This window comes from Pseudorca crassidens, chromosome 6, assembly GCF_039906515.1.
Source record: "Pseudorca crassidens isolate mPseCra1 chromosome 6, mPseCra1.hap1, whole genome shotgun sequence".
Taxonomy (NCBI): Eukaryota; Metazoa; Chordata; class Mammalia; order Artiodactyla; family Delphinidae; genus Pseudorca; species Pseudorca crassidens.
Genome location: NC_090301.1, coordinates 643,400 through 668,409, shown reverse-complemented (window position 1 = coordinate 668,409; position 25,010 = coordinate 643,400). Strand labels below are relative to the sequence as shown.

Sequence of the window (25,010 nt, the reverse complement as noted above, 5' to 3'; positions counted from 1 at the left end):
AGCCTCGGAAGTCTCCCGATCCGGTTCCCGAGTGTGGTCAGCGACCCAGGCAGGAAGAGGTGAAGCCTCAGGTGGTCCCCGCTGCCCCCTCAACCGGCTCGTGGGGACATAAGTGGCTCGATGGTGCACGGAACACCCAGCCGCTCCCCCCTGCTGTGCTTTTCGGGCTCAACGCCCTTCACGATCAGGTCGGGGACTCACCTTGAATTCATCCATGATTTTGCGGATGGCTTTGCCACGGGCACCGATGATGCGGGCGTGAACACGGTGGTCTAGCGGGACGTCCTCAGAAACCATCTGTTCAAGTTCACCCACAATTTTCAATATGGCATCCCGGGCAGCTTCTGTATTCTTCTCGTACCCTGTGATGGTAATTTGGTCCTGGGGCTGAGAAAGGAGAATCCGGTCAGAAGAGGGGGCACCCAGGGATGCCTGACTGCGAGCACCGACCCAGCGGGGCGCAGCTCTGTGGGGAGGTGAGAAGAGGGGTAGGCGCTCAGCGGGCCTGGGTGAGGAAGGCCTCACCTTAAGGGTGAGGGGAAACCCAACCAGCTCAGAAGGGAGAGCGCCTAAAACAGCAGGTTACCAGTACCTGTGTTCTCCCGCCCCCCGCACACACTCCACCAGAAAGACAGTCGCGGACGAGCAGGAGGAAGGGCACCGGGCCCCAAAGCCGAGGGGACGCTGGCAGCTGAGGGCACGGGGGTGGGTGGCCTCCATTGGAGGCGTCTCCGCTGGACAGACACACCGACCTGGAGACAAGGTGCAGACAACCGTGGCCGGCACCCCTGCCCCTCAAACCAGCAGGTGAGACGCCAGGGCCGTAAAGATGAGCAGAGCAAATGGGTAACTCAAGGCAGAGAGAAGGAAACTAGAAGCGACAACCTAAAGCCATGCTCCTCAGGACAGGAAAGAGCACTACGCCCACACCGAAGAACACAACACGACGCAGAAGGACCACAGGACACAAACGAACACCTGGACACAAAACAGAAGAGCAGGAACTCGGTGACCCACGCCAGGAGAGAGACAAGAGAAACGCCAGGACACACCAGGGCTGTGGCCAGGTGCCTCCGGTCCCGAAGAAGCAAATGCAGACGGTGGGCGGCGGGCTCCACCCAGAACCCAGCCCAGCAGAGCCCAGACTCCCACCAGCCGGCGGTCCCATCGTCCGCCAAGTACACAACAGCACAGAACAGACTGCAAACGCAGCATAAGCCTCACAGGAAAAAGCCACGAATGCGACCCAGGACCACTCAGCCCCACCTGGCTCATGGAATGCTAACCAAAGTAATCTCAACACTATAAACAGTGACTAAAAACTGATGATTACGTGGAAAAGTTGGGGGAAATAAAAGGTAGTGAAGGCGAAGAGTTTGAACTAAATTCTCAAGATCAAGATAATTTTAACAAGTCTCGAATGAAGAAGAACAGTAGTTTTATGAACACTGCTTAGAAATACAGAGGTGAAGAAACGGCACTGCCCAAGATGCACCGGGGAGGGTCAGCAGGGTCAGCAGGGTCAGTGAGGATGCCAGGGGCTGAGTCCAGAGCAGTAAGAGGCTGGGAGGAGAGGAGGCAGGGCGGGGGACAGGAGGGCCCAGGTCACCTCCCAGAGGTTGAGCCTGAGGGGCAGAAAGTGCGAGGGAGGGGGCAGGCAGGGGTGTGCGACGGCCTGGGGGCCATGTCTGGGGGGAGGGGCTGCCTTCCACCGCCCTCTGAGTGCAGCAGGTGGAGGGCCAGGTGGGCATGGGAAAAGTGCTCCAAGCCCATGACAGAGAAGCCTCGTGCGCTGGCCTGGGCCAACATGGGCCCAGACCCCAAGCCACAATCAGCTCCCCAGAGACCTGCTACTCTCATCACCCCTCTGGATACGCCCTAAGTTTGCGTGGTCACTGTCCCCAGGTCAGGACGAAGACCACCGAGAGCCCCTCTGCCCCTGAAGCGCTCCACCGTGGCGTCTGACTCAAGTGGGGTCCTCCTTACCTGGTTCCCATCATCCTTATCAGGAAACTGGATGTTCACGTCATGCTCCAAGCGGATTTGGGTGATCACTGCCCCCTTCCTCCCAATGATTTTGGGGTGATATTTGGGGTCTACAGTGACACTCAGCTTAAAACTCCTTAAAGCCTGCAGATGAGACAAGAGAGAGTGAGGGGGAGGGGGGGCACGTCCGCCTCGGCCCTCAGCATCGCGCGCCCACGCGCCCCTTCCATCCTCAACCTGGAAGGGATCCGTCGTCACCTCTGCAACAAGAACGAGACACGGCCTTCCCGCTGGCCGCTGCGCCCCTTCCGCCATCAGCTAGTAATGAGAACCCGAGGACCTGACCATTCCACAACCACGAGCACAGATCCTTCAGAAAAGAGGGAAAGCTGCGTGCTGGTAACCGACAGGCCTGGCACAGCACACAGCAAGCCCTGGGCTCTACTACCCTAACTTGTGAAACAGAGACCTGATGAGTAAGTATAAAAAAGTTCTGGGTCTTTTGGGGTAGGGGTACGAAAGCAGGCAAAAAAAAACACCCCAAAACCAAACCAAACCAACAAAAAACCCACAAAAGGGAACAAAAGCGCTAAGGGATGTCCACAGGCAGAGGCTCAGGCAAAGCCCTGGGCAGAGAAGGGCCCCCATGGCCTGTGCCGAGGCTGAGACAGCAGGGACCACAGACTCGTGAGGTTCACGGGCCCTGCCCCATCACCAGACGCCAGGAAGGTTCCCCTCAGCAAGGAGTCCGTTACCCCCACATAAAATGTAACGGTGCTTCAAGTTTCCCGAACACCCGCCCCTGCGTGCATCACTCGTGGAATCCTCCAAACGCCAGCCCCACAGAGAGGCAAAGCGGCTTCTCATGTCCACCCAACGGCAGGGAAACAGCACCGAGGGCGTCAGTGGGAGCCGTGTGGGACCACAGTCACATGTTGGGGGGAGAGGGGGTCTTTCCTATCAATGGCTCCCAGGCCTCCCCAGCTGAACCTTCCCTGTAAGGTTGGCAAATGTCTTCAGATTTACTTAAGAAACAGCTAATTAACGTGGAAGCCCACCTTTGCCACCGTTACGTCAAGAAGAAAGGGCCACGGCCCCAACATTGCCTCTGATGAAAGCTCGCTGCACGGTGGGTCAACTGGCTCTCCCGCTGCCACCTGACTTCATTGGCTGAGGGGCAGCCCGGGAGCTGGAGGTCGGACCCCCCGGGTGATCCTCCCTGGCCCACGCAGCCCCGCCCGGCCCTCACCCGGTCTTCTTGCTCTGCCTGCAGCTCCTTCACCCGCTCCAGCAGCCCAGCCTTGGCCCGGTCCAAATTCGCAGCCAGGCCTGTGATGGCGATGATGTCAGACTGCAGTTCAGGTGCCGGGACGTGAATATTCACCTGTGCGGAGACGGGGACAGGCCTGATGCACGTGCAGGACAGACACGTGTCTATCTGGTCCCCACCAGCGGGGAGCCTGGGAGCCGTGATCAGCTGTCCACCTGTCCCTTTGGCCAGGGACACAACTGCAGGCTCAGGACAAGGCGGGTGGGACGTGAAGCCCCACTCCGAGGGCTGACCTCCTGACCTGGGGGGCACCCCCCCGACACCTGGTCTCCGGGGAAAGGACCCGCCAACAGCTGTACCTCAAACTCGTCCATCATCTTGCGGATCCCGCTTCCCTTCTGCCCGATGATGTACCGGTGAAGGTCAAAAGGCACCTCCACTTCAATGGTGACGGGAACCAGCGCCTGCAGGGCAGGGGGTGAGGTTAGGCCTGAGAGCGAAGAGCAGAGGGACCCTGTGGGCTCAGCAACAGGTCTTCATGGAGCACAGGGGACGAGCCTGTGACAATCGAACCTTCTGTGCCATTCCACTCGGACTGAGAATGCTGCCTAGACCTTTGACTCAACAGAGGACACGGAAAAAGGATGTGGAATGCAGTCTTCAGGTCAATGCTGGCAGAGCAAACAGACCCGGGCCTGTGCTCAACGCGGCAGCCCCTTGCAGAAGCAAAGCAGCACAACTCCAGGGAGAGGCATCAGGGGCCCACAGAGGAGGGGAGTGGGGCTCACAAAGAGGCTCGCCCTGATCCCAGCCTCGCTGAGACCCTAGAGTGGGTCAGAGCAATGGGACACCACCCGGGACCACAGACTCCACTATCCCGACTGCAGCCCCGACCGTGCCCTTTACCTCGGCAAGCTGCTTGCCCCACTTGACCCGTGATACGACAGAACCCGTTCTGTCCACTGAGGTGGCGCTCAGCAATTACTCATCCTTGTGAGCCCCGGCAGCTGCACACCACGGAGGGTGAGTCCGAGCCCCGCCAGCTCCGCGCCCGTCCTTGGCCCGGGCCTGCAGCCCTGCTCCTGGGCTGTGACCCAGTCCAGTACCTTCCGCAGTGCGAGCCGAGGTGCTTGGGCTCAAGTGACTAGAGCCGCTCTCCCTCCCCGCCCCCACCCCGGTGCCTGCTGATGGGCCCCCAGGGACGTGGGAGTGGTGGTGGGGTTCTGAACGCACCTCGAGGGCTTCCTTGGCGGCCTCACACTTCTCCTTCCGGCCGGAGATGACGATGATGTCGCACCTCCTGGGGGAGCCGGGCTCGGCCTCCTTGCCATCCCTCCCCTCCCCCGCGTCGTCACCATTCTCCTGGACAGCAGGCTCCACACTGTGCACTAGGGACAGGGAAGGGGCAACTCAAGCTGCTGAGCGCCCAGGCCCAGGCCATCCTATGGGCCACCGCACGACGCTCGTCCCTGTCCAGACCCATACACTGGTCCAGCGCCTACGGGGGGTGCTGGTGGGGAGGGAAGAGTCCTGCCTGACTCTGGGAGGACGCTGGCTGGCTGGGGGAGGAGACAGACCTGCGGGAGGGGCACGGAGCAGGGCCCACTGCGCCCGAGAGGGAAGGAGACCAGTGCCCGGATGGTCATGACAACCCAAGTGACCCGTGCTGGGTGGAGGCAGCCAGGAGGGGCTGGAGAAGATGGCTGGGGAGGGGCCAGCTTCTTGTGCCAGGAAGCCAGCAAATCCCAGAGCACTGGGGGGCACGGGAGCCGGCGGCGTGGCTCCCCTGGCCCCTCTAGGATCTGGGCGTGGCCGAAATAAACAACACGACATTCGTGGAGCGAGACAGAACCCAGGAGCGAATGAGCACACAGACACAACGGCCTAAAGCAATCACGACCCTGGACTGAGCTGGGGAAAGGTGTGGGCTCGGCAGGACACTTTTAAGATCAGCAGAACCTGCATGTGGACGACGAACTAGGCCGCAGTATCACGTAACACTGGATCTTCTGAGTCTGGTGAGTGATAGAAGAGAATGCTCTCATCCTTACGAAGAAGCCACTACAGGTAAAGGGTGCGTCTCAAGATTACATTTAAATAACTCAGAAAAAACAAGCGTGCCTGTGTGTAAGGGAGGGGGATGAATCTGGATGTATCTTTACACCATCCTGTGTAATCTTTCTTTAATGTGAAGTTTCAAAATGAGGAAGTAAACGTTCAAGCGTGAAACATAAATGTGACAAATACGATTTACCTCGTTTCTACTCAAAACAGCCCATCTTCTCAGGAAACCAGGAGCTTCAACAGCCATGACAAGCTCCGTAGAGGACAGAGGACAGAGCAATGGGAGTGCACCCTGCAGGCCACAGGGCTGCCACCAGACCCAATGGGTCAACAGGAAGGAGATGGGCAAGCAAGGAGGACACGGGATTTACAAAGTTGGGTCTGAGACACCAGCTAGATCTGCATCCCGCAGGTCACCTCCCTGACCACCGATCGCCCTGCCCTGCCCTGTCCCGTCCCCGGGGGCACAAGCACAACCAGGTGACAGGCAGGACACCTGGAGCTGAAGGGCCGTCCCATAAAGGCAGCCAGCCATTCAGACGGTGCCCTCTGGCCGGTCAGTGGCTGCCTCATGAGAGGGGTGCTGGCAACGGGGAGGAGGTGCTGCCGGGACGGAGCCCAGCACACGTGGCACACAGAGGGCCCGGAAAAAGCGGCAGGCCTGCACTCAGGGCTCCCCACTGCACAGGAGGCTGCAGGTGCTTTGCTCTCCCCTGGCTTGGTCACCAGCAGCTGTGAACCTCTAGGAGATCTGAAGGGCACCTCACCACCCTGGAGCAACTAACACAGCCCACCTCTGAGAAACCAGGGAGTGACCCTGAACCTCTGGAAGCCCCCAGGACAGCCGACCGTACTGGCAGTGCACCCGCGCAGGAGCCCCAGGAAAGGAGGAGCTTCACCAGGACAGCCAACAGCCGCCACCACCTGCCCTAGGCTGGGACCACACACACACACACACACCCCCCCCCGCCCTCCGCTTCGCAAGCACAGGGCTCACCGCAAGGACTCACCTGGGTTCTCTTCTCTGTCTGGGAATTTAATCTGAACGTTATAGTCCCGAGTAATCTGTTGGATTTTGGAACCTTTGGGGCCCATGACCGATCGATGGAATTTCTGGGGTATGGCGCATTCTATGGTCACCTGGGCTTCCTGTGGGGAGACAGAGCAAAAAGAAAATAACCGGCAAAGGTTAGTTGCTTAGGGTCAAATTCACATCCATCGCTTTCGTTTCCGTCCCCCTATAGCCGCTTCCCAGCATATGGACAGCCTGCGGTGCAGGGCAGGGCCAAAGGGGAGGCCTCTTTCTGAAGCGCTTCCCAAAAAGCGTACCGCCCAGAACTAGAACGTAACATCTCACTGCTCTGCAGACAAAGGAGGGCCCCTCCCCCACCGCACTGCAGGAGGTGCTGTTAGGAGCCATCCCTCAAGGGATGACGTTTGGAGGCTGGGCTGGTCCACAAGGAGGGTGAGGTTCTAAAGGCTGGTTCAGAAACCCCACACGTTTTCAGGGGACCTCTCCCCTTGGGAGGAGCAGGGGGAGGCCGGTCCTTGTGGGATGCCCACCCACCATCAGGAAGGAGGCTGAACACCAGACCCCTGGCGCTGCCGAGGGAGCGTCCACCCGCCTCGGGGCCTGGAACCCTGCCGAGCCTCCCGGGCGCCCACCAGGTCCTCGATGATCTCCTGGATGCGCTTCTTGGCTGCCTCCACGCAGTCCTTGGCCCCCTTGAGGGTGACCTTGTCGCTCTGCGTGCCGGAGCGTGGGAAGCTAACCATCACACCGCCGTACTCCTCAGCGATCTCGCGCAGAACCTGGCCTCTCCGGATGACAAAGTGACGGTGGTGCTTGGGGTCCACCAGCATGTAGTCTTCAACCACGTTGTCCTGCGGCGTTGCGAGAAGGGCGCAGTGTGACCCGCCCTGCTGAGCGCGCCGGGACCCCAGGGCCCCCAGCCAGGGCCCGGCCCCCACCAGGCCTCACCAGGCTCCGGATCAGGGCCTCCAGCTCCTTCTGGGCCTCCCTGACGGCGCCCTCCTTCCCTATGATGGTGATCAGGTCCTGGTCCCTGTCCTCAGCCGCCGGGAAGATGACGCGGGCCCCGGTGCTGTCACGCACCTTGCGGATGTTGCCGCCCCCTTTGCCGATGAGGAACTTGTGATACTCCGGCTTGGCGCGGATGTCGACAGTGAAACTCTTGGTTTGCTGCAGAAACCAACCCCACGTTTGTTGGCCTGAGCCACCTGCCTGGGCCCTGGAGCAGGTGACGAAGAGGGCCTAGGGGTTGGCGCTGTGAGGGGGAGTTCTCCTCACAGTGTCACCAACGTCCTTCCAAAGGGGGCTACTCAAACCTCAGCAAGCACGTGGACAGACACCCGGACAACATGGTACTCGCATTTCCTCCCCTCCACGATCAGAGACACCAAGGTGGGGACAGCACTCAGCCTAGAGCCCCAGGCCTGCCACTGACCAGCAATGACCAAGCTTCTGCGAGCTGCTCTCTATCTCCATCTGCAAAGGGGACGTGGGCTGGGGGGACTGCACCCGCACAACAGGAAGCCCATGGCACGCCGGGAGCTTCTCCCAGCCCGGGCACCCACACTGCTCCCGACGCCAGTGGACAGCGCCCTGTCCAGTCCTCACTCCCTAGGGCTCCAGGTGACCTACGCACCACCAGCTGCAACCTCCAACTCGGAGACGGCCAAGCCAACCAAGGCCCACATCTGACACCACGAAAGGCCCTGGCCTGGCGACGTCGCTGAGATGCCGGTTCCTCTGGCAGAAGCGCCAGGAGAAATGTGAGGGGGACACACCCCCAGGCGGACAAGCCCATGCCGGGCAACCACTCTCCTTTCTCTTGTCATGAAACCCGGCCCCCAAGCTAAACGGTGAACAGCCTAAGTCTGTTATCTTTGAGTGCCAGTTTCGCAAAACACCACTGAGAATCCTCAATTTTTCAGACAGACACTCGCAAATAGCAGCATTCTAAAAGCTAACGAGTTAGCTGAGCCCAGCCCAGCAACATGATACAGGATGAGACATCAAAAACAGGTGGGGTTCGCCCCGGAAACGCCAAAGTTGGTTAAACACCAAATCAATCTAATATCTGCACTAAAAAAAGAAAAACCAGGTGATCATGTCAACAGATCCTACAATACACCCATTCCTGAAAAAAACGCTCAGCACACTCGGAACAGAAGGGAACTTCCTCAGCTGCATAAAGAGCGACTGCCAAAGACCCAGAGCACAGCTCACGTCCCGCACGGCGAAGGGCCGAGGGCTGCCCCGAGCCCACGCCAGGCGAGGCTGTCCGCTCACCACGGCTACTGAACAGCGCACGGGAGGTCCAAGCAACGTAGTAAATAAACAAGACACACAGGCGGTACAGGGCAGAAAGAAAAAGAACTGCACGTTCACAGATGGTGTGTTTCACCTGTAAAACTCACAAGAATCCACAAAAAAAGGTACCGTCACTGATAAGTGAGCTGTAGACCAGATGCATAAAATAAGGCCAATATGCAAAAATCAAATATGCTTCTACATGCAACAGTAACTGGAGATTGAAGTGCCAATCGTATAAAAAGTACCATTTATAATAAAAACAAACTAAAATCAAAACAGACATAAACCTAACAAAACGTGAACAAGATCTTCACGCTAAAAACTACCAAACACCAATGAAAAATCAGAGTTTAAAAATTGAATCGATGTGGACTGGAAGATTCAAAACTGCCGAGACAACAATTCTCCCTGCTTTGATCTTCAGATCCAACATGACCCTAATCAAAATCCAAGCAGGATTTCGCTCTAGAAATTGACAAGCTGGCTCCAAAATGCATATGGAAAGGCGAAGGGTCTAGAAGAGACAGAGCAGTTTAAAAAGCACGAAGCTGAAGGCCTCCCGAGACGTCCCACAAAGCGGGCCGTCCACTGCGGTGCTGCTGAAACGGAGCCAAGTCCACAAACAGAGCGGCACCTGGGATTTTAACAAAAGGGCAAAGGCGACTGAGTCAACAGAGAACCTTGGGAGGTGACAGTCAAAAGGTTTTTATTTGAGTGGCGGTCACATGAACGTATGCTTGTCGAAACTCAGAGCTATACACTAAACTTTACTGTATGTAAATCATACTTGAGGGAAAAAGCCCCAAATAACAAGCCTAGCAGCACATTTTCTACACTGAATATGTAGGCATCCGAGTTGGAAAGGCCCTTCAGTGGGGGCAAGAATCAGAGACATACAGGTATATATAGGTGTTTGCTAACCTGCCACACAGAGAGGGTGTGTGGAGGCGCCCAGCGTGACAAGAGGACAGACACAGTGACCCTCCTGGGCGGTGCTCACCTTCTCCTCTGCCAGGTGCAGGAGCTGTTTCCGGGCCTTCTCCACGTCCGAGGAAGGGCCCCTGATGATCACGGTGTCACTTCCCGAACCCTCCACGGGGAAGTGGATGTGGACCCCACCGCACTCCTCCATGATGGAGCGGATGAGGCGGCCCTTGGTGCCGATGAGCGAGTTGTGCAGCTTGGCAGGGATGGAGACCTCCACCTCGGCTATGTTGGCCTGAAATGACACACAGCACGAGCGAGCCAGGTTTTTGTGTGGCGGGAAATGGCAGACATGCCGCGGAGGGAAAGCCGTGACGTCACACAAGATGTCTCCCCTCAGGCGCCTGCAGCAGAGGCAGGGCCGAGATGCCCGAGGACCAACCCTCCCAAGAGCCCCGTAAGCAAGGACCCTGCCTCTACTCAAGGCGGAGCACAGTGACTGGATCACCTCCCACGTGACACAGCGACAAGACGCCGGAGACAGGAAACAGGCCAAGCCTGGTCCCTGCCCGCGGCCAAGCCCCTGCATCAAGCATGCAGCCCTGACAGCCCAGGGAGAGCGCAGCCCCCAGCACTGCAAGCTCACGGGCTGAATGTGCAGGGAGACCAGCCGGGCCAGGGAAAGGACCGCCACAGACCCGGGACCAAGCACCGCTGTGATCCCACCCAACAAATCTAAAAAGCAAGTCCGAAAAGGAGCAAACTGTTTTAAAGTAACTTATCGAAGCTCAAAGCTATTTATAGAAATGCAAAAATATCCAGCACCCACCAAAGTAAACTTCATAATATCTAGCATCCAATTAAAAAAACAAACAAAAAACCGGACATGCAAAGACAACGCATCACGAGGAATGAACAACGGAAAACAGCCCAGAAATGACACAGAGTTAGAGCCAGTGGGCCAAGGACACTAAAACAGGGATTTTCATCACTAGACTACACAGGTCAAAAAGCCAAAGGCAAGCTGAATGTGTCAAGCATAAAAACAAATGGCTGAAACTGAACTTGTAGAGGTGAAGACAATATATGAAAAGAGGAAAATATACTTGGTATAATCACAGATCAGACATTGCAAAAAAACTAATGACCTTGAAGAGACTGTTGAAAGGAGGGAAAAAAGCACTCCTCCTCCGCAAGCAAATAAAAAGGCACTGGTGGACAGCAGGGCAAGGTCAAGCTGCCTAGCACCAGGGAATCTGAGCTTCCGGACGACAGAAAAACAGTGAGAAATAACGACCCAAATATTTCCAAATCTGAAGACAACTCTAACCTCACATATCCAAGAAGCTCGATGAGAGCTTCAAACTCCAAAGAAACACGAATGAAATTACACCAGGACACATCGTAAGTTGCTAAAAGCTGGTGATATGATCATTAAACAGGCCAGAGGAGCAAGGATGACATCAGGTGTCTCGTCGGAAACCACGTTAAGTGAGAGACACTGAGGCAAAGCCTCGAGTGCTGAACGAAAGCCACCAACCTGAGGATGTGGGGCTGGTGGGGATGCGAGATGGTGCAGCCACTGTGGAAGACAGTCTGGTGTTTCTTACAAAACCAAATGTTACTCTTATGACACGATCCATCTTACTACTTACTACTAAGTAAAAGAAGCCAGTATGAAAAGGCTACATGCTATTCCAACTATTTGACATTCTGGAAAAGGCAAACTATGGGGCCAGTGAAAAGACTGGTAGTTGTCACCGTTTGGAGGGAGGGAGGGATGAACAGCTAGAGCGCAGAGGATATGTTGACGTGGGTGTATTTTCTTATTAAGATGCATGTAGGGTTTACGGTATGTCGACAAAACACAGTGGCGGGCGCAGGGCTGGAGGCCCACTGTTCTCAGTTCCTTACACTGAGTTTCAAGCAGCATCAAGTCACCTGAAGACAGGCTGTGGGAAGTTGAAGATATATATACCAAACACCCTAAAGCAACCACTAAACTAAAACAGAGGTGCACCCAGCAGACCAAAACAGGAGGTTAAAAGGCATCATAAAAACATCTAACGCAAAAGAAGGCAGAAAAGAGAACAAAGCAGATGGGACAAAGAGAAACAAACAGCAAGACAGCAGGTTTAAATCCAAGTGCTCTACGTAAAATAACCACACTGAGGGGGCCAGGGGCTGGGGAGAGGGAAGGAAGAGCTGTTATTTGGTGGGGACAGAGTCTCCGTTTGGGAAGATGAAACCGTTCTGGAGGTGGCGGTGGTGACGGCTGCACAACAGTATGAATGGCCTTAGTGCCACTGAACTGGACTGGACATTTAAAAGTGGTTAGGATGCTGAATTTTGTTTTCCAAACTTCACAATTTTAAAAATGGAAAAATTATAGTCACATTAAATGTAATTTAATTAACTTACTAAGTGTATGTAATAAAACTTGCCACACATACCACAGAGACATATATAATTACGAATGTGATTAAAACGTAAACACTTTTATTTAAAAGGCAGAGACTGTCAGACTGAATAAAAAAGCAAGCTGCCTAAAAGAATCTCACTTTGATAAGAGAAAAAGTAGATTTCAGAGAAAAGAATATTATGAGGGTTAAAAGGAGATCATTCTACAATGCTGCAAATTACGTATACTAGGAATGAGAAAGATGACATTACCAGAGACAGGAAAGAGATAATACGTGAACATTAAGAAAATTTTTACACTAGTTAACTTGACAACTTAGATAAAAGAGGAAACCCCTTGAAAGACACAAACTACAAAGCTCACACAAGAAGGAACATGATCTCCTGTGATGAAGCGTCACCCGGCAGTGAAAAGCAGCACTGACACATGTGACAACGTGGTGAATCTGGAAGGACCTGTGGTCTGAGAACAGCGAGGCCTGCGTGCGGGCGGAGGCGCCACGGTTCCCCTCACACAGTGAAGCAGGAAACTCACCCCAACCCACGGCGGCGCAGAGACCAGGGTGGATGGGGGGGCACCAGGAGCCCAGTGGGGCAGAGGCGGGAGTGAAGGGGGATGAGGGTATTTCGGGGTGACGGTGTGCGCTATCTGGATCGTGGAGGTGACTCCAGCGGTCAAAACTTACACTGCACACTTTAAACACATGCAGTCTCTTGCCTGTTAATTTTTCAAAAAATTGAAAAAAAAAAAAAAAAAAAAGTAACACCTTCAGAATGGGACGATTTCCAAGCACCTGAGTGGGACAAGCGGCAGGCATCTCTTGGTGGCCCACCCGGCCCTGCGCCCCAGGCCCCAGGCTAGAGCACCCCGCCACACAGCGTCCCGTTACCAGGTCTTTCTGGATGGACAGGATGCGGCTCCGGGCGGCCTCGCAGTTGGCTCGCTTGCCTGTGATGATGATGGTCTCCGAGTTGCTGTTCTCTGCAGGAAGGTCGATCTTGGTGTTGCTTTCCTCCCGGATCTACAAGGAGCGAGGGGACCGTGAGGGGCTGACTTCCCAGGGCTGGGCAGCAAGGCTCCCTTCTTCAGCTCTAAAGCCAGAACAGCGCAGGGCTATGGGGGCAGGGGGGGCAGAGCCAAGATTCGGGAGACACGCCGGCCGGTCACCTTTTTAATGTTTGCACCTCCTTTCCCAATGATGTTCTTATGAAACTGTTTGAAGATCGGAACAGAAATTGAATAGCTATTTTCCACCTAAAAAACACAAAAGATGGTACAATTAACCGTCGTACTACAGATTGACTTTTCCTTCTTGTGCCTGAAGGTGGGACGGAATGACAGGATTCTGCGACCTACTTCTCTCCCCACCTGACCTCCAGAGATTTGTCACAGGAAAGGTGAGACAACTTATCCGACAACTGACCAACCGGGCGTGCCAGTCAGCTACCGCAAAGTCCCTCCCGGGAAGAGCGGCCCGCGAGAGCGCCTGTGATCTGTTACACACGTGTTCTACAATCCAGAAGTGCCTGGACACACACCAGCTCTTTGGTGTCATAGCCAGGAGCAGAGCTGCCTGAGGGTGGGCAGAGGCCGGGATGCCAGGCCTAGGAGAGAGCTCAAAATGCCCATGAGGGCAGCAATTCCCACCCTCCAGGGCAGCGCTGGGAAGCCCTCCCCATCACCCCTCTGAGGAGGTCAAGTCCAAGCCCCTGAGAACCCCTGGAAAGCACGGGGCACCTGCAGCCCTCCCACCAACCGCCCTCAGCACTCTCCAAACTGCCTCTTCGCATTCCAAGTTTCGAGGAAGATAACAAATCAACACGTGACTCCTCAGGCTACCTGTGTAACCCTCTCTTCTCCTTACTGGATGGGAGAACTTCTCTGCCTAGGTATCCGAAGACCCCTCAAGAAACAAAGCAGGGACTTCCCTGGTGGCGCAGTGGCTAAGAATCCGCCTCCCAACGCAGGGGACACGGGTTTGAGCCCTGGTCCGGGAAGATCCCACATGCTGCGAAGCAACTAAGCCCCTGTGCCACGACTTCTGAGCCTACGCTCTAGAGCCCGCAGGCCACAGCTACTGAGCCCACGTGCTGCAACGACTGAAGCCCACGTGCCTAGAGCCCGTGCTGTGCAACAGGAGAGGCCACCGCAATGAGAAGCCCGCGCACCGCAACAAAGAGGAGCCCCCCCCTCGCCGCAACCAGAGAAAGCCCGTGGGCAGTAACGAGGGCCCAACACAGCCAAAAGTAAGTAAATTAATAAATTTATGAAAAGAAACAAAGTAACTCTGCACAGGAAAAGGATTTCTGCTGCTCTAAGCACCGTGAGGTGGGGGGCTGCCCCAGTGCCCGAGCGTGCGCCCCGAAGCAGGGGTTCTGGGGAGCACCCCCAGCCCTACCACCCTCGACACTGTCGCACAGCAAAGCATGGAAGCGCGCCCTCACCAGATCCGCCGCCACCTTCTGCATGTACTTCGTGCATTTCTCCACCTCATTCTTGGGCCCTCTAAGCTGGACAATATCGCTTTTCTGTGCTGGGTCTGGGAAGTTGATGATGACCTAGAACAGATCATCAGGAGGCCAAGTCTGATTATTCGCGAGGACTGGATTCCAAAATACTGAATCAAGAACGTCTTTGGGGAACCTTTACCTCTGGGAATTTGTCCCGAATCTCACGGATCCGCTCACCCTTCTGCCCAATGATTGTACGATGAAATCTCTGCTCGATGATTAGGTCCTTGGTGCGCTCGTTTTCCTAAAAATACAACTGAGCACAGTGAGGGGCGCCCAGGTGCACCCCTGCAGCACGGCCAGGCACCAGCGGCTGGCAGGGAGCACCCCTCGCAGAGCGCCTGCCCTCTCCAGCAATGCCCACACCGCACGTTACTCTGGTTGTGTGTTATTCTCCTGAACAAAGCAGACGAGAAAACGGAGTGTAGGACCCTTCACCCAGAAGTGCTACTGCAGCAGCTCATCCAGCAATTCTACTTAACGGGCGGGCTGCGAGGCTTCGCCCTCTGCACAGCCCTCCTGAACACTGCGTGGCCCGGCCCGCGTCCCTGTGCGGACAATTAAGGAAGAGTGGCTCAAAACAGGGCGCTGAACCCGTGTGGCTCTCACCCTCCTCCAGAGGTCCTATCAAAACGTGGGAAGTACAAGAAAACGAGCAGAGCTGGAATACAGAGACAAACACTAACAGCCAAGCAGACGCTTCAAACAATTCTGGGAGGTTCTGGATCAGACTGGCATCAGGGTGACAGAGAAACAAGGGTTCAGCAACCCAGTACCAGGATAAGGCACCCCCGAGCAAGGATATATCTGTCTGCATTTGACTCAGAAAACCAAGAAACGTGTGTGAGGGCTGGTGGCTTAGTCTCTGGGATGGGGAACAAGGCACCACCCCGACGCTGGCTGTGCAGATAACCACACAGCCGTGCTTCTTGACCTTGGCTGCACACGAGAATCACCTCCAGAGAAGTCATCACTGCAGCTGGGACTCTGGGGTCTGGCCAAGGCTGAGCACCCAGAGCCCTAGCACCTCCCTAGCACTACATGGGGCCCTGGGGATGGGGGGGAATGAAGGAAACTCGGTACCAGCAAGTCACACCCGCACCGGCCACCCTCTAGGACGGCACAGGAGGAAGGTGCTGCCACACAGCCCCAGCCCCAGCCGCGGGCTCACCATGCGGGAGGCGAGCTCCAGCAGCTCGCGCTTGGCCTGCTGCACGCCCTGCGGGTCCCCCTCGATGCGGATCAGGTTGCTCTTCTCGCTGTCGGGAGGGATGCGCACAGACACCTTGTACTGGTCTTTGATTCTGTTTACTGAAGAACACAAAAGGACACGCGCAACTGGATGCAGAATCTACCTTGCGCCACCAATGACTCACAACGTGGCAGGACAGGGCTAGAGCCCTCCCCAAAGCTAACCACTCATCCCATAAGCAAAAACTCCACAGCAAGACCTTCCACGTTCGACAAGGAGCCAGGTATGGACCACAGGCTGGCACCTCCCTGAGAACTTCCAGTGTCCTACGGCGAGGGCCACTCGGTGCCTGAGATACAGCTGGTCTGGGCATGGCCAGCGCATTTCTAATGTGGAGACAGACAACTACTGTTCAAGTAAAAAAAAATTACTCTCAAGAATATAATAAAAATAAGAAGCCATTAAAATCCAGAAGCTCCCACATTACCTGAAGATAAAAGCACCCCCATCGACCACCTTGGAGCCCATGGAGGCCATGCTGTCTAAGGAGACTCCATCGTCAGCTCAGCTCCAGCCTGAGCACTTCACTGTCTTTGCAAAACCAGTGGAGTTGTTGACAACCCTCCCCTGTCACCTTCTCTAGACAGAGATCCAGGCTCCCACACCCTGGGGAAGCCTCATCACCAGGAAATGGGGTCGGCATTTTGCCCACCATGTAGTAAAGGGGAACCAAGCTCCTTAGAGGGTCGCCAAGGAGGGATCTGAGCGAACACGGACACAGCCATGAGCCGACCCGCTCGGGGGCTGCTGTTCCAGGGCAGAACCACACGGGACAAGAGCCAAGGACACAGAAGCTGGGTGGCAGATTTTAGATGAAAGAAAACGAAGGTGAGAAACTGAACCAGAAGAGAACGGAACAGACACAATTCTCTGAACAATGCAAAGTGGCTCTGCACTTCCCAGGGAGCAGAAACCAGAAATTAACATCAGAACTGCACTTCCTTACATTTTCTGTTTAAGAAAACACTGCAGTTAAACAAAACAAAAAACAAAAGCAAATTTATGGTGTGTGCAAATTTACGGCTCAAGCAGCACTGACTGGTGTCACTCCCTGTGGGCGTCTGCCCGTTGTTTAAAACGCTCCAGAACTCACAACTGACACCAACTAAAGCAGCAGCAACTAACTAGCTTATATTTACTCTGAACAAAGAATGGACTGCACAGGGCAAAACCCAACAGGGCAGGCACACGGAGGTGTCCTACCTACACTGGCGGGGGGTGCCCGCTACCTCACCTCCACCAAAGGTCACACACAGGGGACAGAGCTGTTCTCAGGACTGGTGAGCACCGTGATGCCTAGAACGGCACTGAAGTTAAACTGAGCAAAGCAGTGGATTTCAAAACACATCCGACATCCGCGGATTCAAGCGGAGCGCTCACTCGGCACGTTCCAACTTGAGCCGGTTCAGTCCCCGGCTGAGCCTGGGCTGGCCAGCCCAGCAGGGGCGTGGTCAGGGGCGCACGTGAGGATGGCGGATGGCAGACCCCACCCCAGCAGGTCTGGCTGAACTGTGAGGACACGGCCCCCTGCATGCCTTCACGACCAGGCTCATCACGTTCACCTCTAGGCCCATCAGCTCCAGGCCAACCTCGGCCCTGGGGGAGGCCCCAGCTAGGAGTCTAGGCCGCCCTCCCGCTGGCGCTCTGCTGAGGACGCCCCACCTGCCCTCCGCGTGCTGCCCCCACTCACTGTTGGCCCCGCTCTTCCCGATGAGGTGTCTGTGGAACTTGTGGTCGATGTTGATCTCCACGTAGTCCATCCGGTTAATCTGTGGGAGAAGCACAGAGCAGGACACTGGAGACCACAGTCCAGGACCTGGGCCCAGATCCGCAGACACACAGCCAGAACCAAGGCCCGGGAGCTGGCAGCAGCCGCCCTCTCTTCCCACTCAGCTTCAGGGTCTGCGGCAGGATCGTCCTACAGGCCTCTCGCAAGACCCTCTTCCACAGTAAGGTTTCGTCTACCCACGGCTCTCCCGGACTTCGGCCAGATTCCAGCTGTTTCAGAACTCGCCACTTGCCGACTGGGCCCCCCTCCCGCGCCTCCAGGGCCCCCACGTGAGGTCTGACTGGCAAGTGACAGGATTATGCCCTATGCCCACTCGGCCAGCACCCGGGGCACCTTACCAAGTCCTTGACCATGGCTTCGATCTGTTCCTGGGCCACGTTTACATCCTCTGTGGGGCCTTCCAGGGTGATCCTGTCCTCGCCCTCCGTGAACTCGATGTGGACCTACCGCACCAAAACAAGAGTCGGCTCACCGGGATGGCACGGCCACAGCAACCTCCTATGCGAGCCTGGGCTGCTCTCCCGGGGCAGCAGCCGATCCACAGACACCAGGAGAAGTTGGAAAGGCGGTCTGGGGATGACCACGGTTTTGGTACTAAACACTGTGTGGGAACCGCAAAGGCCTCCCCACTGTGCGCCACCAAAACCACTGGCATGGAGCACATCAACACCTCACTGCTCACGCCCCCCCCCCCCCCCGTGTGCGAGGGGGGGTGAGACAGACGACAACGGGGGTGAAACGTCACCACCACTGCCCCCCGACCCCACCCGGCCCAACACACCAGGTGAGAAACAACGCACGGGGAGGGCAACCCGGGAGGTCGGCACCACGGAGCCAGCCCCACCGTGGGAACCAGGACTCTGAACAGAACAGGAACGAAATACGACGCACGCGTTCTCTGCCAAGGTTACCGGACCTACTGCCGCCCGAAGGACAGAGACGCGGAGGGCAGAAAGGCCCACAGACTCCACCTCCACACGAATCGTATACAAGTTCTGCTCCACGAAATTCTCAGATGTAACTACTCACAGGTTACGACACCGTAACAACTAAATGAGGTATTTCTTGAGATATTCAATAGACTTAGCAATACACTCTTCCCCTGGTTAAAAAGACCCAAAGACGTGACACAGGTATTTGAAAAAACGTATTCTGCTCACCCCTGGCTAACCACGGAGCAGCTGACTGTCACCCACAACAACTGATCTTTAAAACGGGTGCCCCGGTCTTCAAAGGCACCCCCACCCCCACAGGACAAAAGCAATGTCAGCAATGGGATGACGAAGATCAACTCAACACAGCAGACAACGATTCCTTACCTTTGGCATCTGCTGAGTGATTTTGGCCAGGTTCTGCCCTTTCTTGCCAATGATGAAACGGTGAAGCCAGGAAGGAGCAGAGACGGAGGAGACCGTAAAACTGTTGGCCTAGGAAAACCAGGAAACAAACCCGTGGGTCTGCAGAGTCCAGGTTTCGTGAACACCAAGCCAGGTGGCTCACCAGGGCTCAGAGACAGGTGAGTGCTGCCCTCCCCTGACACGGTCCCAGGAAACGCTCATCGGAGTCTCCCCACAGTGAGCAGTTACCTTGGCATAGACTTCAGTCAACGCCTGCCCCAGCTTTTCAGGCTCGCCTCGGAGGATCACAGTCTCTGAGGTGCTGTCTGAAGGAGGGATCTCCACAGAGACTCCAGTTCTTTCCAGGATCTCCTGCAGGGAATTGCCCTTGGGCCCGATGACGTACTTGTGCTGGGATTTCCTCACCTCCACTGCGATGGTCGTGGTCCTCTTTTTCTAAGTAGGAGCGCCGTGAGGGTGTCAGAGGGAAGGGCCGGGAGCAGGACACAGGGCCCCGACTACAGCAAGTGAGCCCCGAATAGTGAAGACGATGACCAGCCAATCCCCAGAAACTCCATTAATCAAGGACTGGGCTTTCTCCTCAAAAGAATTACTGCAGAATTTAAGTCAAGCCCAGAGTAATCATTGCAACTAGCTAGGAAGAAACAAAAACACCCCGTCCTCTCCCCAAATAAAGGAACCAGCGTCAGACCTCAAAGCCCACCGACTCAGGCTAACAGCTCACCCAAAGGCCTGATCAGCTCTGAGCGACACGTGCCCAGGGGCACACAGGGCAGGGGGAGCTCGGGTGGGAATCCGTGGGGACAGCCGTCCAGCAGAGCCTGGCCCACTGCCTCACAGCTACGGGGAGGCGCAGGCGCCCCCTTCTAACTGTGGCGACTGGAGCTGTCCAGGCCTCGAAGGCTACAGGGCAGGGCTGGGCTGCTCTCTGCCCCCCTCCTGACTGCTACCTTCTCCTCGTAAACCTTCTTGACGCGAGCCACAGCCTGAGCCAGTTGCTCCTTCTCCCCCGTGAAGACGATCTCGGTCCGGTTGACGCTGGGCGGGGGTATGTTGATGCGTGTCCCCGTCTCCTGCATGATCTCGCTGACCAGCCGGTTGTACGGCCCCGCGATGAAGGGGTGGAACGCCTTCTCTACTTCCAGCCTCTCCACAGCACGTTTGTCCTGAGAGGGAAGGACGGAAACCATGAGGGCACAGATCTGGGCCTCCCGGTGGTTGGGGCAAGGCCACCACGCACACCAGGCCCGTGGCTGGCCACACCTGCTCGGCGGAGATGAGCAGGACCTCGTGGCGAGCTTTCTCGATGCCCTCTTTGGTGCCGGTGATCCTGATCTGATTGCTGGCGTCATCTGGGCGTGGGATCTGGATTTTGGTTGCAGTTTTTAGCTCCAAGTCTTGCAGTTTCTCTCCATTTTTGCCAATAACAAAGCGATGGTGTTCTTTGGGAATGGCAACAGTTGCTGAGGCCTGTGGCAGGAAAAGAACCAAAAAAACAAAAACATTTGCAGGTTCCGCAAAAGCACGTTTTCCCACGACATTCTCCCTGGTTGGAACGCCACCTCTGCCTACTCTCACCTTGCCAGCCCCAACCCGTCCTTCAGAACAGTCTCGGGTTAAACATGGCCTGCATGGGGAAGCAGGACCAAGCCCCAGGCTTGAATGAGTTCAAACGTGACACAGACCCATGGTCCTGCGTCACCCCTTCAGCCATCACGATTATTCCTTCAGTGTCTTCTCAGCCCAGCTCTAAGCCATCACGAGGACAGGAATACTCAAGAATGGTACGTGCTTGCTTCCTAGCTCAGTGACTCCTCACACCACACTAGGACACAGCAGGAACGCAGGCACAGACTGACTAACCAGATGAATTGTTGTCTCTGGAGCACTATATGCTCTTGTCTTCAGACATAAGCCCTATATGTAGGAATAAACTCTTCTTGCTATCTCTTTTACAACCAGTTAAAATAGACAACCCATTTGAGGAAAGAAAACGACAATAATCCAAATCCTCAAACTGCCAGAAATTAAGTAACTTTCTGAAGTCACAGGAAAATCTGGGAGGAAGACAGAGGTTTCCAGTCTTCCTAGATCTATAAACAGTCATCAACCAAGAGGATGTCAAAAAAAAGAAAAGGGCCAAGTGTTAAGGTTCCCACCACTAGTGCAGCAGGAAGTCACAGACCAGCCAGCTTCCCTCCTTCCCCAAAGGACACAGCTTCACAGCCAACTTTTCAACACTCACAACAGAAATGTTAAATTGTATCACGGAGGCAATGAAAAAGGCCCTCACTTCCCAACTAGCACAGAAAGTAAGACCAGTGGCTTATAAATTATGAGCAAATGAGGTTTATTCTAAAAATGGTTCAATATTAGGAAATCCATTTCTATAAATCATCATATTGTTAGATCTAAGGAGAAAAACCAAATGATCATCTCTATAAAATCAAAATCCTTTCATGATAAAAATTTGCAAGAAAACAGAAATTAGTGGATGTATATTTTTTTAACATGACCAAATATACATGCACCCTCAGCCCCAGAGCTGTATTTGGCAGGAAAGCTTTGCTCATTAAGGCCGTGCACTGTCCACAGCCACTGCCAACCTCCACCGGAGTATTTCCCACGAAGGAGACACGAGAAAGCAGAGCCGACACGAGGCTGGAGAGGAAGAAGCACATGACTGCACACAGGGGAACCCTGGGGAAAACCACTACTTTACCCAACTCTTACTGTCCGTAAGAGGAAGAAAAAATTAGGATCCGGACTCAGCAGCTTTAACTCATACTGACAACACATGGTTAGAAGATGCGAAAGGCGGACCACTCATCTCAGCAGCTGGACCCAAAACACAGCAGGTGGAACGTGCGTCCCACAAGGCAGAGCACAGCCCTGGGTGATCTAACACCGCTTGGAGCAAAAAGCTGATGATCAAGCTTGAAGGGTAGAACAAAAGGGAATAGAATGGACAGGAAATCCTGAAAGAGAACAGTACAGGAGTGGTGGCAGTAACTGGACTAGATATTAAAATATAAAACCATTACCAATAAAACAGAGAACATGAGCACACGGAGAGACAGACCAACTCAAAATCTAGGAACAGACCCAAGTTAGCACGAAAATTTAGGACGTGATAAGAACTGCCACTCAAATCACTGCGGGGAAACTAAAATTGGTGTCAATGACTTGATAGCTATGTGGGGAAGGATGTTTCTGGATCTGTCTGTGGCACCATTCACACTAAATTCCAAACAGATCAGGACTCGAAATATAAGAACACCTCTACAAGCACCAGGGAAATAAGAATAAACTTGCCTGCTACCCAAAGTAAAGAAACCTTCCTAACAACAACTCAAAAAAACAAAAGAGTAACGAATTTTGACTACATAAGAATGAAACTTTCACACGGCAAAACATACCAAGATCAAAACCCAGGTGGCAAACTGGGAACTGTATCTGTAACGTGTTACTGATGCAGGGTTTGAAGAGCCCCACTGCGTCGAGCAGGACGGAAACCTTTACCTGGACAGCAAAGGGCAGGAGACCAGTGCACAGGGGAAACGCAGATTAAAAGCATACGCAATTATCTTTCAGAGTCCAGAAAGTCCCAGTATCTGACGGCCCTGGCAAGGCTCTGAGAAAGCCAACGGGAGGACAAACGCACAGCACCTCAGGGGAGGGATCTGGCTGTGATGGCAAAATTACAGATGCAGATAACCTCTGACCCAGCCATCTCACTTCTAGGAAATCTCTCCCGAGATAACTGTAAAACAGGAAATAGCAGGTGCACAAGGTGTTTAACTGTGCATGATTTGTTAAGAGCAAAAGTCTGGAAGCCACCCAAGGGCCCATCAAGAGGAATGCCTGAAATCGCAGCACACCCACAGAGCACTGCGCAGCTGTGTAAAGAAACGAGGAAGCCACTACCTGCGCCTCGATGCACTGCTCCAGGATGCAGGGCAGAAAGAAACAAGGTGCAGAACAGAGCTCACAGCAAGGTGACCTGTGCTTCTATTCGCAAACCAAACAATGGAAGAACACCCCAGAGACCGAGAATGGCCACCCAGCAGGGGAGAAAGGGGCCAAGAGGACCTCACAGGGCTTTGCAATCATGGAATATTTAAGTACTTTTTAAAAACCGAAAATAAACTAAAAACAAACAAACCTAACTATATATCAAGATGATAGCATAACCTCAATAGAGAGAGAATTACTTCAATGATTTTAAAACCCCACCATCTTTCACCTTAATTAGAAGCATGTGTTTGAACTCATGCAACTTCCCACCATAAACATCCAGAACTCTTGGACCAACAACTGACTTCAGGTCTGTGGAAGGAGATGGCTAAGGTCAGTCTGTGTTACAAATAAGGAAGTGGTTCAAGATGAACAGTTATGTCAGAAGGTGCAGGGTGCCTCCCTGAAGGAGCTCCCGTGGGCCAGAGACAAGGCAATTTCTGCATAAAGAACTAATCAACACACCAGAAGTTCATGATGACACTGAGAAGACCCATGGACACAAGATGCCAGAGTGCCAATGTGGTCTAAAAACTAAGGGGAAAAGGATCAATTTTTTTTAAAAAATAAATTTACTTATTTAATAAATTTATTTTTGGCTGCACTGGGTCTTCGTTGCTGTGTGCGGGCTTTCTCTAGTTGCAGCGAGGGGGGCTACTCTTCGTTGCGGTGCGTGGGCTTCTCACTGTGGTGGCTTCTCTTGTTGCGGAACATGGGCTCTAGGCGCGTGGGCTTCAGTAGCTGTGGCACGTGGGCTCAGGAGTTGTGGTTCCGGGGCTCTAGAGCACAGGCTCAGTAGCTGTGGCGCACTGGCTTAGTTGCTCCGTGACATGCGGGATCTTCCCAGACCAGGGCTCGAACCCACATCCCCTGCATTGGCAGGCGGATTCTTAACCACTGTGCCACAAGGGAAGCCCAGGATCAATGATTTATCCTGCACGTCCCACCCGGAAGTTCTTCATCAGAATACCAACTAATTCAGGAGGAGGGAGAGACTAGAAAGCCATCACTTGCAACCCCAAATGAATTCAGGCAGCGATAGCAATGGCTGATAGAACTATTAAGCAAAAGATTGGTCAGGAACTTTACCATGGATGGATTTGCTGAAGACACCTGAGTCTACGGATCAATCCTGGAATCAACACCAAGTACAGAAGCACTACCCACACGTTTTCTTGCCAAACATACAAGCTGAACATGAAAGCAATCGAGAGCCCCTAGATCTACCCTCCGATTTACAGGAATAACGATGGACAGTGGAACGAGCCAAACACCTGCTTGTCCCTCGAGAACAAATCAACGGCATTAAGGAGAGGAGAGGAAGGAGCTGCTGAGGAATGAACGAGCGGGAGCGGGCAAGTCTCATCCGGACACCGAGGAAAAATCCAACCAGGAAGGACGCCTTCGAGATGATGAGGGAAGACCATACACAGACTGGGTTGATGTGGGTATATTAAGAAGTTAACTTTATTAACTTTAATAAGTGAGTTAACAGGATGTGGTTATATTTATGGGAGCCCACCGGGCCCCTCTTGCGCCAGCCCCCCATCTTTGAACCACCACATCTAGAGCCAGCTCTCCCAAAAGCTCAGAGACTCAGCAACAGGTGGGAAGGACCCTCATGCCCACCTAAACCCATCTAAGACCTGTCAAACTACATTTTAATACGATCCTCTGCATTTATCTTGGCCTTTAAGTGATGCCACTTCGGGAGAAATGCATCACTGATTTACTCATTTATTACAATGGTTCCCAAATAAATTCCAAGTAACTGGTATCAGACTGCTAAGAACTATGGAATTCGTGATCTCCCAAGCCCGGGGCCTGGAAGTGTGTATTTAACAAGGCACGTACTCACTGACCCTCAGAGCCTGAAGTGGGAACTGCTGATCTACACATGCATGTCCTCACTCCACCAACTGGGCAAGCTCAGTTGCGTGTCTGAAGCTCTGGGACGCCCCTCTAACTTTCAGTTCATTCACCGCAAGAGCAGAAATGGGAGGTGCCCTAGTTCTATCACTGAGTTAGTGGTTTCACACTAAAAGTGCCAGGAGGCTCTGAATATTGCTGGCCTGCCT

General features: G+C 54.2%; 1 protein-coding gene across 7 annotated transcripts in view; it reads right to left on the bottom strand.

Moving 5' to 3' along the window:
* HDLBP (high density lipoprotein binding protein) overlaps positions 1–25,010 on the bottom strand; it is a 67,815-nt gene that overhangs the window by 1,189 nt on the left and 41,616 nt on the right. For all 7 annotated transcript variants that reach the window (XM_067739973.1, XM_067739967.1, XM_067739968.1 and 4 more), the window contains 20 exons: positions 20,179–20,385; positions 19,866–20,081; positions 19,144–19,350; positions 18,877–18,984; positions 17,896–18,000; positions 17,459–17,537; positions 15,688–15,827; positions 14,656–14,760; positions 14,451–14,564; positions 13,174–13,260; positions 12,896–13,027; positions 9,661–9,879; positions 7,302–7,523; positions 6,986–7,204; positions 6,331–6,469; positions 4,490–4,644; positions 3,616–3,720; positions 3,236–3,370; positions 1,987–2,130; positions 202–387 (listed from right to left, as the gene is read on the bottom strand). In XM_067739973.1, the coding sequence (XP_067596074.1) occupies positions 202–387; positions 1,987–2,130; positions 3,236–3,370; positions 3,616–3,720; positions 4,490–4,644; positions 6,331–6,469; positions 6,986–7,204; positions 7,302–7,523; positions 9,661–9,879; positions 12,896–13,027; positions 13,174–13,260; positions 14,451–14,564; positions 14,656–14,760; positions 15,688–15,827; positions 17,459–17,537; positions 17,896–18,000; positions 18,877–18,984; positions 19,144–19,350; positions 19,866–20,081; positions 20,179–20,385 (3,024 nt within the window). The remainder of the gene's footprint in view (positions 1–201; positions 388–1,986; positions 2,131–3,235; positions 3,371–3,615; positions 3,721–4,489; positions 4,645–6,330; positions 6,470–6,985; positions 7,205–7,301; positions 7,524–9,660; positions 9,880–12,895; positions 13,028–13,173; positions 13,261–14,450; positions 14,565–14,655; positions 14,761–15,687; positions 15,828–17,458; positions 17,538–17,895; positions 18,001–18,876; positions 18,985–19,143; positions 19,351–19,865; positions 20,082–20,178; positions 20,386–25,010) is intronic.